Genomic DNA, 12,500 nt, shown 5'->3' on the forward strand with positions numbered 1-12,500 from the left:
CACACACACACGACACACACACACACACAAGAGAGAGAGAGAGACAACCCCCGCAAGCGCAAACACATGCTCACACGTCCACACACACACACGTCCAAACACACACACACACACACACACACTGACCAGGCACGCCGTAGCTCCACGCGAGCGTTGCGATGCGCACGTGGTCTGTGATCGCAAAGGCGTCGCTGGTCGAGCCATCCTCAGCATTGTCAGCAGCATTGCTGTCATGGATGCCAGCGCCGCTGCCGTTGTCGTCGTCAAGACAGACACACGGCTGGGAGCCCGGCGCCACCTGCAGCGTTTTCGTTGGGCCATTCCGCTCCGCCACCGTGAGCACGCCACTGCTGCAGTCGAGGACAAACATAAACGACCGCGGTGTGCGCTCTGTCGGCGGCCACGGCATGAGCGTGGCCTTGCCGTACTGCAGCACATCTGCCTTGCAGTCGATAAACACGCCAAGCGGCTTTTTCAGGGCGGCTTGCGTCGGCGTCTGCACACCGAGCGCACACACACGATGCGACAGCACTTGCAGCTCCCACGTCAGCTGCCAACACACCGTGACAAATGGGCCAGAGCAGGCGAGGGTGAGGATGAGCGCTGTTGCGGTGCACCTGGTGTCAGTCAGAGCACACGCACAAACGAATACACGACAACCACAACAAACCACGCCACAAGAATGCCACACACCACACCAGCACACAGAGCATCACAGCACAACGCCCCGCACCAGGCCGCGATCAAATGTGGTGTCAAGGGCAAACACGCCCGGACGAAGCTTGGTGAAGGCCATGTTGGCAATGGGAACAAGCTCTGAAGGGCCATAGCAGCAGCAGCAGCAGCAGCAGCAGCAGCAGCAGCAGTAGTTGAGAAGAAGGAGCAACAGTAGCAGTAGCAGAAATGGGCACAAGTAAGCGACAAGCGACAAGCGACAAGCGGCGAGTGGCGTCTAACGGTGCCAGGTGAAAACAGGTGAGAGTGACGAAAACAGAATCTGCACTCACTTTCGACAAGTCCCGTGTTGACCTTGCGCTGCATGGCAAATGCGCCGCTGAGAGAGCTCGTGGTCAAGCACTTGGGGCACAGCATGTACCGCGCACCAAACGGAATCTGGCCACACACACACACACACACACACATATGCAGGGACGAGATTTGGAGAGGGGGAGCGATGGGAAGGGGGAGCGAGAAGCATGAACGCAAGCGGGCAAGTGCGCGGGCGAATAGTTCGGTGGAATCCATGCATGGGACGCAGTGCTTGAGCATCGAGAACAACATTGAGGTCATAGAAGCATGGTCAAGAAGGAACCAAGTCCCTGAGCAACGCACACACACACACACACACATGGACGACAGGAGAGCCTGCGAACAGTCACACGCACCACGTGCCTCCATCACACACCTGCTGGCCGTACTCGCAGGTGACGTCTGCGTACCCGCGCGTCATCACCATGGCCGCCTTGCAGAAGGGGCAGGGTGCCGAGCGCGGGTATGCTGGGTCGTGCTCCAGCCGCACCTCGCTCGTGCCAGTCATCTTCACGCGCTGCGTTCGCCCATACACATCCACAAACGCATACAGGTCCTGCTCAATGTCCACTGCACACACAACCACGCACATTTATGGAGGAAGCAAGGTGCAGAAGAGATTTTTCAGTATGTATGTGTGTGTGTGTGTGCCAACACTGGTTGCGTTTTTGATTGCATGTGCACGCGTACCTTTAGCTGGAAGTGGGATCTTTGCTGGGTCCTTCTGGGATGGGCCCTGGATAAACAGCTCGCCTTCCTTGTTGGCCCACATTTTGATCTGACCAAAACCGAAACACAACACAGTTGGGCAGATGGAAAGGGCCAGTGTCATGACATGTAACACCAGTGCAAAGTGCCGGTACGAAATCACACATGAGCGCAACCATACACACACCACACCACACCTACCTTCTCCCCGGCAGTGACGGTGTTGAGGTGGAGGAAGTTTGACTCCTTGCTGACAGTGCCGAGGTTGTTGTTGCCTTTGTACGCCTCGGAGTTGGCGACATACACCAGCGAATTCTCATTGATCTGGGAACCAATGTGAGGTCGTGTGTGCGTCGGTGTGGGGATATGTGGGTGAGAATTTGAAAGCAACGTCCCAAACACACAGACACGATAGCATGCGCAAGCAATACTGGCTTGTCCGCATTTCCACACACACACACACACACACACACACACACACACACACACACATTTCCACACACACATGCACATGCACACACTTGTACACCCCCCACCATCCCGCGTTCTCAATCCAGCGCACCAGAATAGCGGATGACGGAATGGACTTGAAGAGGCGCTGCAGTGGCGGTTTCTCATACTCATCCTCCATCTTCGGCATCACAACAAACCCCATCGCCATCCCTCCAGCCCTTTAGGTAGCGGTGCAACGCAAGAATGAGCAAACACAGGCGAAGGTGCGCAGGGGGTGGCGTGAGCTATCCGCGTTCTGATCATGTGCACAAGCGAAACGAGTGTTTTGTTTCACTTGTTGTGTGTGCATGATCTCCACAGCCGGGACGAAAGAAATGACTCAAAAAACCAAAAAAAAAAAAAAAAAAAAACCATCGCCACATGTCAGGCACGATTCGCTTGGCATTCGTACGTACTTTGCGGCGTCGCTCTCCATCACCTCGACTGCAAACTCCTTCCGTTCGTCCTTGAGGGCAATGGGAAACAGCGAGAAGCAGCAGGCGCGGTTGTGTCCCTCCGGCCGCTCTGCAATCTGACCGGGCACGCGCCCGGCTTTCGTCGCCGCCGCACGGTCCTCGATCCTGACACGCACGCACGCACACACACGCGTCGCAGCAAGAAGAGCACCACACTTCAGTTCAACGCACGCGCACATGAAACTAACACACACGCATCACAGCAAGAAGAGCACCACACTTCAGTTCAACGCACGCGCACATGAAACTAACACGCACACATCACATCACAGCACAGCACACATCACATCACAGCACAGACACATACGCATACACATCACATCACATCACGCACACACACATCACAGCACACACACATACGCGTACACATTACATCACATCACACACACATCACATCACACACACACATCACAGCACACACAGGCCAATGCCAACGCACTTGACAGCCTGTCCATGGAACGTCGGGTTGAAAGTGAGGGCAACCTGTGCCACTTGGGCCTCATCTTTGTCCGAAGTGACATCACCCAGCACCCGCTTGCACAGCTTGATCGTCACATCCGCCAGCTGCACGTGAAGAGCAAGCAGTGAAAAGAAAAATGGAACAGCAATCGCACAAACGGTCAGTGTTGGCACTTCAATCCCAAGGCAAACACACACCACAAACACGCATGCAACTGTGTCCGAGCATGACATGTAACACGCACTCACACACAACAAACATACACGCACACACACGTACACACACACGCACACACACGCACACAACAAACATACACGCACAACCGCACACACACGCACACGCACACGCACACACACTCACACACACACACACACACAACAAACATGCACGCACAACCGCACACACACGCACACACACACACACACACACACACACACACACACACACAGAGCTCGCCTGTGTTTCGATGGTGTCGCGCGTTGGCGAGTCGACAGTCTTGTCGAGAGCAGTGATGGGAAACGCCACAACCTGGCACCGGTACCCAAATGCGGCGCTGTCGTCCTCGGCACTGCCGCCCTCCCGCGTCGTCGTCTCCAGGCGAAACGTCACGCGCGTCGCAGGTGTTACCTGGAAGGCCTCGGGGAACGTGTCGCTTCCCGTCACCGTCACCGTCTGCACATGGACCACCCGCAGCAAAGGCAGCACGAACATGGGAGGCATGAGCAGTGAGAAGACGCTGGTCTTAAAGCGACATGGCCTGACAACACCGAGCAACAGCAGTTCATTACAACCGCATGCCACTGGTTGTTGTACCTTGTCTCCCGCTTCTGTCTCTGCAACGATGCTCAGGCGGTCCTCTGGTGATGCAAGCGAACAGCTGCTGTGGAACCCAATTGCCACCATGCACGGCTATGTGTGTGTGTGTGTGTGTGTGCGTGCGTGCGTGTGTGCGCGTGACAGCGGTGAGCGTGGTGAGATATGATGTGAGATGCATCTCGAAGTAAACATCGTAAAGAGGCATGAGGTGCAGCGCCCATCCCAAGCCAAGCCAAGCCCCCACCCGCCGTGTGTGCTTTGTGTTTCGTGTTTGTTCCCCACCTTCTTGAACGACACGTGCTTGACTTCGACCAGTCCGTGTGTGTACGGGTGGGCGCTCTCGACTGTGCACACGTGTCCAAACGCTTCGGACCCGTACACATCTGCAAGCAACCAGCGAGGCGAGGTGTCAAGGGCGCGCTGTTGCACTACATCACACTGCTTCCATCACCACACGAACACACACGCACAACCACAACAAAGCGCGTACGCACACCAAACGCGCAAGGCACGTGTTCATGCACTCACGCATCCACGCACACATGCATGCATATGCAGTTGCAAAACGCCTGCGTAACACGAACCTGCTTGCTGGGATGGGGAGGGCTGTTGTGCGAGGGCGTCGCGGTTGGTGCCGGCAACAACGGTGTAGATGCCGATGAGGGACCTGAGCAATCGCTCAATGGGGGCCTTGCTCGAACTGCCGAGGTTGTTCACCCACTTGGAGCACACGCGCAGCAGCGACGACAACGATGACAGCAGCTCCATCTCGTTTGCAGCGTTGCCGCCCGCCTTGATGGCGGTCAGCTGACAACGATGAAGTTTGATGGTGGTGGGGGTGATTTGAACACAAGAATAAAAACACCCAAGCACATGAGCAGCACATGAGCAGCACGCGCCATCAGCGATGTAGCATGCGAGAGTAGCAGCCCACCACCAGCACGCAGAGCACCAGCACAGACTGGGCACACACACACGCACGCACACGCATGCACGCACGATACACACAGAGTTACGCGCTCAACGTGCAAGAAGCAAGATCGCCGCCATGCACAATGGGTCGGCACCTCATCAAGGAGCAAGTCAAGAAGCTCTGTCAGGAAGACGGCGGCACCCTTCTTGTCCGCATGGTCACCGGTCCACTGCACCATTGCCTGCAGGCACGAACGAATTAGCAGGAAAAACTGTGTCCGAGCAGACGCGCCTGTCATTCACACAGCAAACAGCAATGATATCGGGTGTGCAGGTGAGCCATCGCTTTGGTATGAACATGGGCACAAGCCACTCTTGTAGTGACAACAAACACACACTCTCTCCCAAACAAACCACTCGCAGCAGAATCAAACCCTTCATGGGCGCCTCTTGCACACCGACAACCACAAGCACACAACCACACCACAGATACACACAACCACGCCAACATAGCCAGGCCAACATAGCCACGCCAACAGATACACACGACCACCGCCACCACGGCCTGGACCTGTCTTCTTGGTAAAGTCAAAAAAGCTCTGGAAGAGGCAGACAAGCTTGTCTGCGTCGTCGACGGTGCCGAGCGTGGAGATGCCGAGGACAGAAAACAGGTCCTCGGATGACACGTGCTCCCAGCAGCGGTTGAGGGTGAAGGCAACCACCTCCGCCTGTGCCACGTCTGCGAGCGTGAACGATTCTCGCGCGTCCAGGCGGGCAAACTGCTCCAGCGCACGCTTCAGCAGGGAGTTGCGGTCGGTGAGAATGACAACAATGTCCATGAGCTGATGGAAGGCGCGCTGCCACTGCTGCAGGTCCGCCCCCTGTGCAGACACCTTGAGCTCGGCAACCTGCATGAGGCAGCGGCTCAGCAGGCCGGGCAAGTCCGGGTGCAACGCGCCCTGGCGAACAGGCTGCTCCTCTCTGCTCAGCAGCGAGATGTTCACCGCAATGGCCGCCAGCTGCGTTTGGGCGATGATTGCGTTTGTCATGTGCCCCTGCGGTGTCGTGTCTGTGCTGGAGCCTGCTGCAGCTGCAGCGAGGTGGGTGCGCAGGGCGGTGGCAGCATCGTACGCGCCAGCGACCGCAGATGACGTGCAGAACAGGCTGAATTCCAGTGGAAGCAGCGCATGCTCAAGCTGGTAGGCCGTTGCAGTGGTGATTGCAGATGAAATGGGGCGGGGGGGGGGACAGGCAAGGCGGAGGGTTGCGTTCGTGTGAGACAATGAAACCGCCGGCAATCACATGTGTGCATGTGAAAGCACGTGTGTGCATGTGAAAGCACGTGTGTGCATGTGAAAGCACGTGTACTCATACAACACGCTCCACCATGTACATGTACATTCATATCCACACCCACACGCACATGCAAGCACATGCTTAGTCCCACACGCTCACCGGCGAGAGTTCTGTGATGTCGATTCGAAGGAGGCCGCAGACGAAGCGGCTGGTGCTCTCCAGCCGAGCGACAACAGCTGGCAGCACCGTTTCGCAGTCAAAGGCGCTCTGGCACGGGCTATGGCCCTTGCGTCGGATGGTCACCGTGCACGGCGTGTTGGGCGCCAGTAGATGACGCCTGCGCGGCGTGTCGCCAAAGGAATTGCTGCTCACCTCAGCATCTTTGAGCGCGAACCTCACCAGGCACGCTGCAGTGGACCGCACAAGCGGACGCGCAATGGGAGTTAGGTGGATGTGTCACGCTCCATGGCACACGCATGTGAGTGCAGTCAAACGCAAAGCACACACACACACACACACATCCACCTCTCACGCACACACATGCGCGACACACACACACACACATCCTCCTCTCATGCACACACATGCGTGACGCAACGCAACGCAACGCAACAACACCTGTGTTGACGACGATGGTGATGGTTGCCAAGTCAAACTCGGGCATGTGGTCCTCGGGGCGCATGCCCACTGCTGTCAGGGCGTGGGCAGAGCGCTTGATGTGCATCCCACACGCGTATGCCGCCGACCGCGCCGACTGCCGCAGCGACGGTAAGAGGTCGCGGCGCAGGCGCTCTGCCTCGCCGCTGGTGAAAAACGGGTTGTGCAGGAGCTGGGTGATGTTGGCGATGGTCTTGGCCAACAGCGGGTCCTGCTTGTTGGCCGACAAAATTGTCTGCTCCATCAGCGGGGCATCGTGCATGAGCCGGAACTGCAGCGCGTGCTTCGTCCTGGCGGTGCTGGCGGTGGCATTGCTGCTGCTACTGCTACTGCTGCTGGTGTGGGCATCAGGGGAGGACTTGGTCCAGCCAAACACGACGGGCAGCTCCGGCACAAAGCCAACAGGCTCAAAGTCATCGTCAAAGGTGATGGTGCAGCTGGACGCAGCGACCAGGGCAGAGGTGGGAACGTGTAGGCATCGTGAGTGCAAGTGGAAGCACAGAGGGGCTGGGCGGGCGGACAACACCGTAACAACAAAAGCAACCACATGAAATGTATGCGCGCGCACACACAAGCACCACATACTCACACAAGCATGCACACACGACCCAATATACCAAACCAAACCAAACAAACGGACAGGCAGGAAGACAACGCCAGACCACGATGTGTGTGCCGCTCACCTCGATGGCTTCTGGAGACTGGCCAGCTCGCTCTTGAAGACACGAACGTACTCCCACACGTTTGGCTTGAGGCGGGGGCTTGTCTGGCGCAGCAGACACACGTAGTCTGTGCACACGCCACCAATCACCCGCGTCTTCTCCTGCGCATCCTGCAGCCACTCGGTGTGGGCAAAGGCGACCACCTGCTTGTCGCTGCGCACAAACACCTCCAGCTGCGAGTCGCCGGGTGCGGTGTGGCGCTGGCCGGGGCGAGCGTTGTTCAGGTACAGCGACACGCCAAGCGTGGCTTGCAGATCAATGCACTTGCTCGGCAGGAACCCGCCGCAGACGACGGCGTGGCCGCTCTTCGTCAGCAGCAGCGACAAATCGCCGCACGCCCGAACGCGCAGCACCGGGGAGGAGGCCGCATCCGGCAGCGTCACCTTTGCCAATGTGGCGCTGGTGTGGGGAAGGCAGGGCACGTGCTGGCCAAAGCCCTCCTGCGCCGGCTCAAAGGCGAGCTCGCGGCCAAGCTGGTTGCCGTTGTTCAGGCCGCACGTGTACACATCGCCGTCCTGCGACAGAAACACAGAGTGGAAGCGGCCCGCGGCGACCTGTACGCAGCGGGCAAACGGGAGCTCAATGGCGCCCAGCGCCACGTAGGCGTCCAGCGTGTCCAGGAGCGTGTCCGTGAGCAGGCGCTTCTTGTCGACGCAGTCTGCACAGCGGTAGCAGCGGACGCAGGAGGTAGTGGCGACCTTGGCGCGGCGGCGGCCCGGCGTGAGAGCGCACTCCTCGCTCGTCTCCGACGCAGCGTCCTCGCCCCACCGCCCACATGACGTGCATACGTGCTTCATCTCGTCCGGGTACATCTGGTGGCCCTCGCGGTCGCACACGCCGCGCCGCACCCGCAGCCCGCGGTGGGCAGTGGACCGCCCGCACTGCCCAAAGGCGTTGTTACCCACAGAGAGGACAGCGCCGCTGCTCGTCAGCACCAGCGCGTGCCTGCTGCCGCTCACCACGTCGACCGCTCGCGTCTTGGCGAGCGCGACCTCCGCAGGCGCCTCCCCGCTGACGTGCTTGAGATGGAAGGGCGAGTGCGGCCCGATGGGGCACGCCACCGGCTTGGCGCGCGCCTTTGCTTTGAGCCGGACGTACAGGCGCTCTGTGCCCTCGATTTTGGGCAGGCGCATGCGGTAGGAGGCAGTTGTCTCGCACATGCGCCCACTGCCCTCGTAGCTCGGGTCATCCTTGACAGAGGGCGGTGGCGGCATCACAATGACCTCAAAGTAGTGCCAGCCAGCGAAAAACACAATGCGTGCCGTCTGCACATGCACATGCGTTGTGTGTGTGTGTGTGTGTGTGTGTGTGTGTGTGTGTGTGTGTGTGTGTGTGTGTGTGTGTGTGTGTGTGTGTGTGTGTGTGTGTGTGTGCCAGCTGCAACAAGCAGAGCAGCGCGGAGAAGCCCGTGTCAAACTAAGTGCGCACGCGAGAGAACAACACATGTGTGCCAGCTGCAACAAGCAGAGCAGCGCGGAGAAGCCCGTGTCAAACTAAGTGCGCACGCGAGAGAACAACACATCACGAACCACAAGGGCGCATTGCAGCGGGTGGCTGAAATTGGCTGCCGGCGGCTCGGCGGCGAACACAATGGAAGCAATCGATGACTATTAAACAGCGCAATGTCACATCAAGTTGAGATGACCAAAATGAGTTGAGAAGACACTGAGCAATCGACATACACAAACACACAGACAATCAAACACACACAGACAATCACACGCAGACAATCACACACAGACAATCACAAACAAACAATCAAACAATCAAACAAAACAAACAAGCAAACAAACACCCATGCCAACGTACTTCAGCGACTCTGCTGACGCCAAAGCTGAGGTTGCCCTCATCTGTGATGAGCCAGGACCAAGAGAAACACGCCGCTGAGCTGCACAGCTGCTTCCCAGACATGCCAATCTCCGACGACTTGAGGTTCGAACCCTGGGTGAAGGGCGAGTCGGCCGTCACTTCCTCCGTGTGCATGTCGCGGACTGGCGCCGACACATGGTGCACGAGCGCAAGCGCGTCTTCTTTGGACGCCAGTGAGATGGTTGGCTGTTCCCCTTGCATCATCGCGGCCATAGCAGGTCCAGCGCGGCCCGAAATGGAGCCGGGCTTCCCAAACTCGTGCACAGCACCCAGCCGCGCCTTTATCACCAGCGTCACGCGTGGCCCCGATGCCTTCTGCTTTCTCCGCTTCCCCTTGCCAGCAAGACCCGTTTGCCCACCGGCCTTGCTGGCAGCATCGTCACCACCGCCACTGTTGGCGTTACCATCGCCGTCAGCACCCGTGCTTGTCATGGCGGGTGGTCCCTGCTCCTTGTCGATGGCGACGGCTTCGACGGCACTCCCCGTCAGCGTCAAGTGCTGCATTGCCATGGCCTCGTGCTCCGCCGCCACACGAACCGTCACCGTCGCGTGCGTGTCGGTCACGTGCACGTTTGTAACTTCGGCCGTGGCCGTGCCGTGCAGCCGCAGGAGCAGCGGGCGCGCTGGGCGGCACGACAGGCTGTCTGGGGACTGGCGGTCAATGATCACGGGCACAACGGGGCTCCACAAACCCTCGCACACGCGCACATGCCGCAGCACCAGCGCGCCGCTCCTGGTCACGCCGACGACAGCATTCTGGCGGCCATAGAGAGCGACGTGCTCAAGCGCGTGTGGGGTCGGGTATCCACGCAGGTGCTCAAAGGCAGTGGTGTCCTTGTTCATGCTGATGACGCCGGCGGTGGTGTGCACGACGATGCCACCGCGCTTGCCCGTGGTGGAGATGCCCTTGACATGCTCACCGGGTGCAATGGAGGACATGAGAGACCCTGTGGACGTGGTTACGGTGCCGTTGGGGAGGAGGAACAGCATGTCAGAATCGGTCAGCTCACGGCTTTCGTTCTCACTGCTGCCTTTCCCGTTGTCGCTGCTGCCGCTGCTGCCTTTGCCGTTGCCGTTGCCACTCTGGCTCTTGCTGGCCTTGGGGTTGATGAGGATGTTGACAGGCCACGCAACGCCCTGGTTCTTCTGCACCTGGAAGTCGGCCAGGGACACCTGTACCATGATGTTCTTGCCAAGCGTGAGCGGCATGCACAGCACGGCGCGGAACACCAGTTTGGGCTCGGTGCAGGCAGCCTGCTGCTGCTGCTGCGAAATGTCAAAGAAGCGCATCTCATAGTGCTGGTCGACAAAATCGATGCAGGCAAAGGCGTGCTCCTGTGCGGGGACGAGGGCGACCAGGTGCTCCCCGAGCAGCCGCTCGTAGCCGCCATACTGGGCCTGAAGCGCCTCCTGCTGTTGCCGCTGCCGCCGCTGGTGGTGGTGGTGCTGATGCGGTCTGCGGGGTTTGGGGCGCGGCAAGCCTGAAACGTCATCAGGCGGGGTGCCGGGCTCCTGCTCAAAGACGGCGCACGTGTCGAGCGTGGAGGGGTCCAAGTTCCTGATGATGCCTGGGGCGTCGTTGGCGCGCCGCCCAAGCACCAGTGGCCCCGGCTTTGCGGTGCACACGATGTGCTGCGGGGCCTCGCTCGTGTCTGTGCGGGCCGGCGGGTCGAGCGGGGAGCGGCGGCGGCGGCTGGGCGCCATTGGCAGCAGGAACGCGCCAGGCACGCCCGCGCCGTGCTGCTCAAAGAGGTGGCACGCGTTCGCGTTGGGCTGGCCAACAAAGCAGCGGGCGATGCTGGGGTCGATGGCCGCCGCGCTCGGGCGGAACGTGTCGACAGCAGCCGATGGGTCGTGGATGCGAAGCGGGAGGGTGAGGAGCGGCACAGCGGAGGGTTCGGTCTCCATGCTGGCAAGCGTGAACATGGCGCGCCGCAAGTCACTGAGCATGGACAGCTCGGCAACGGCGGCGTCCGCGTGCGCCAATTGCAGTGCTGGCGGAGATGCTGGAGTGGGTGGCGAGGACGACGGAGATGGAGTGGGTGATGGTGATGAGCGGGTCATGGAGAAGATGTCCTCAAACGCGCGGATGGCATCGTTCACCGCAGGGTACTTGGTGCTGTCGACAAACGTCAGCGCAGAATGTATCAGAAGCTGCGTGTATCGCGCCTTTTGGGACAACTGCGCCTGGTTGTACTACAACGGGAGAAATGGGATGTGTGTGTGTGTGTGTGTGTGCGAGAAAGTGAGGGAGGGGGTACGAACGAGTCCATAACGCGTTTGTGCAAGTGCATGTACGAGTGCGTGGGTAAGTGCGTATGAATGATTGTGAAGGGAGCATTGGTGCCAATTCGCTGCAGGGTCAGGAAGGACAATGAGCAGAGGGGGGTGGGGGCAAAAGTACCTGTGCAATTGAGATGCAGTGCTCGATGGCCTTGTTGACCTCTGCTGGATCGTCGGACTCCAGCTGGCTGATGACGATGCGTGGGGTCAGCTGCATGTCGATGACCTGCACAGGATCCAACACCACAGCCAGCTTCTGTTGACTGGAGCGGGGCGTGCTGCCCAGAGTGCTTGCATCCTTGTCTGTCTTTGAGACTGGTTTGTTTTCTGTCTCCTCGCCATGCTATCAACAAGCAAACACGCGTTGCACGAGGCGTGCAAGGTGAGCAGCGAAGAAGGGAGGAGGGGGAACGGGAGGGGTGAGCCGCGGGTCATGCGACCATTGCAGCCAAACAAGTATGCGTTGAGGCCAGGACCAAGAACGACAGCAGCGACATCAAACAGCAGCGCCACATCGACACGCACTTGCACACACACACGTATACAATTGCACACTCACACACGTATACAATTGCACACTCACACACAACACACGCATGCACTCACACACACACACACACACTCACGCACACACACTCTCACTCACGCACACGCACGCACACGCACGCACACGCACGCACACGCACGCACACGCACGCACACGCACGCACACACACGCACACACGGAACGAACGATTTGGATGGCGTGGGAGCGCAGCGGAATCGGAGCAGCGATTTCAC

The 12,500-nt window shown here is 59.1% G+C and overlaps 1 protein-coding gene across 1 annotated transcript in view; it reads right to left on the bottom strand.

The window, feature by feature from the left end:
* Nucleotides 1-12,500, bottom strand: part of PTSG_02092 (highwire) — a 22,196-nt gene that overhangs the window by 9,430 nt on the left and 266 nt on the right. The window contains exons 1-22 of the mRNA XM_004996520.1: nucleotides 12,454-12,500; nucleotides 11,842-12,063; nucleotides 9,378-11,633; nucleotides 9,098-9,175; nucleotides 7,530-8,833; nucleotides 6,808-7,283; nucleotides 6,349-6,596; nucleotides 5,465-6,089; nucleotides 5,049-5,185; nucleotides 4,566-4,788; nucleotides 4,264-4,364; nucleotides 3,979-4,074; nucleotides 3,622-3,837; nucleotides 3,145-3,269; nucleotides 2,646-2,810; nucleotides 2,300-2,408; nucleotides 1,939-2,061; nucleotides 1,720-1,807; nucleotides 1,406-1,599; nucleotides 1,008-1,113; nucleotides 734-816; nucleotides 134-550 (exon numbers count right to left, since the gene is read on the bottom strand). The exon at nucleotides 12,454-12,500 is cut by the window's right edge and continues 266 nt beyond it. Coding sequence (XP_004996577.1) covers nucleotides 134-550; nucleotides 734-816; nucleotides 1,008-1,113; nucleotides 1,406-1,599; nucleotides 1,720-1,807; nucleotides 1,939-2,061; nucleotides 2,300-2,408; nucleotides 2,646-2,810; nucleotides 3,145-3,269; nucleotides 3,622-3,837; nucleotides 3,979-4,074; nucleotides 4,264-4,364; nucleotides 4,566-4,788; nucleotides 5,049-5,185; nucleotides 5,465-6,089; nucleotides 6,349-6,596; nucleotides 6,808-7,283; nucleotides 7,530-8,833; nucleotides 9,098-9,175; nucleotides 9,378-11,633; nucleotides 11,842-12,063; nucleotides 12,454-12,500 — 7,439 coding nt within the window. The remainder of the gene's footprint in view (nucleotides 1-133; nucleotides 551-733; nucleotides 817-1,007; nucleotides 1,114-1,405; nucleotides 1,600-1,719; nucleotides 1,808-1,938; nucleotides 2,062-2,299; nucleotides 2,409-2,645; nucleotides 2,811-3,144; nucleotides 3,270-3,621; nucleotides 3,838-3,978; nucleotides 4,075-4,263; nucleotides 4,365-4,565; nucleotides 4,789-5,048; nucleotides 5,186-5,464; nucleotides 6,090-6,348; nucleotides 6,597-6,807; nucleotides 7,284-7,529; nucleotides 8,834-9,097; nucleotides 9,176-9,377; nucleotides 11,634-11,841; nucleotides 12,064-12,453) is intronic.

This window comes from Salpingoeca rosetta (assembly GCF_000188695.1).
Source record: "Salpingoeca rosetta unplaced genomic scaffold supercont1.5, whole genome shotgun sequence".
NCBI lineage: Eukaryota > Choanoflagellata > Craspedida > Salpingoecidae > Salpingoeca > Salpingoeca rosetta.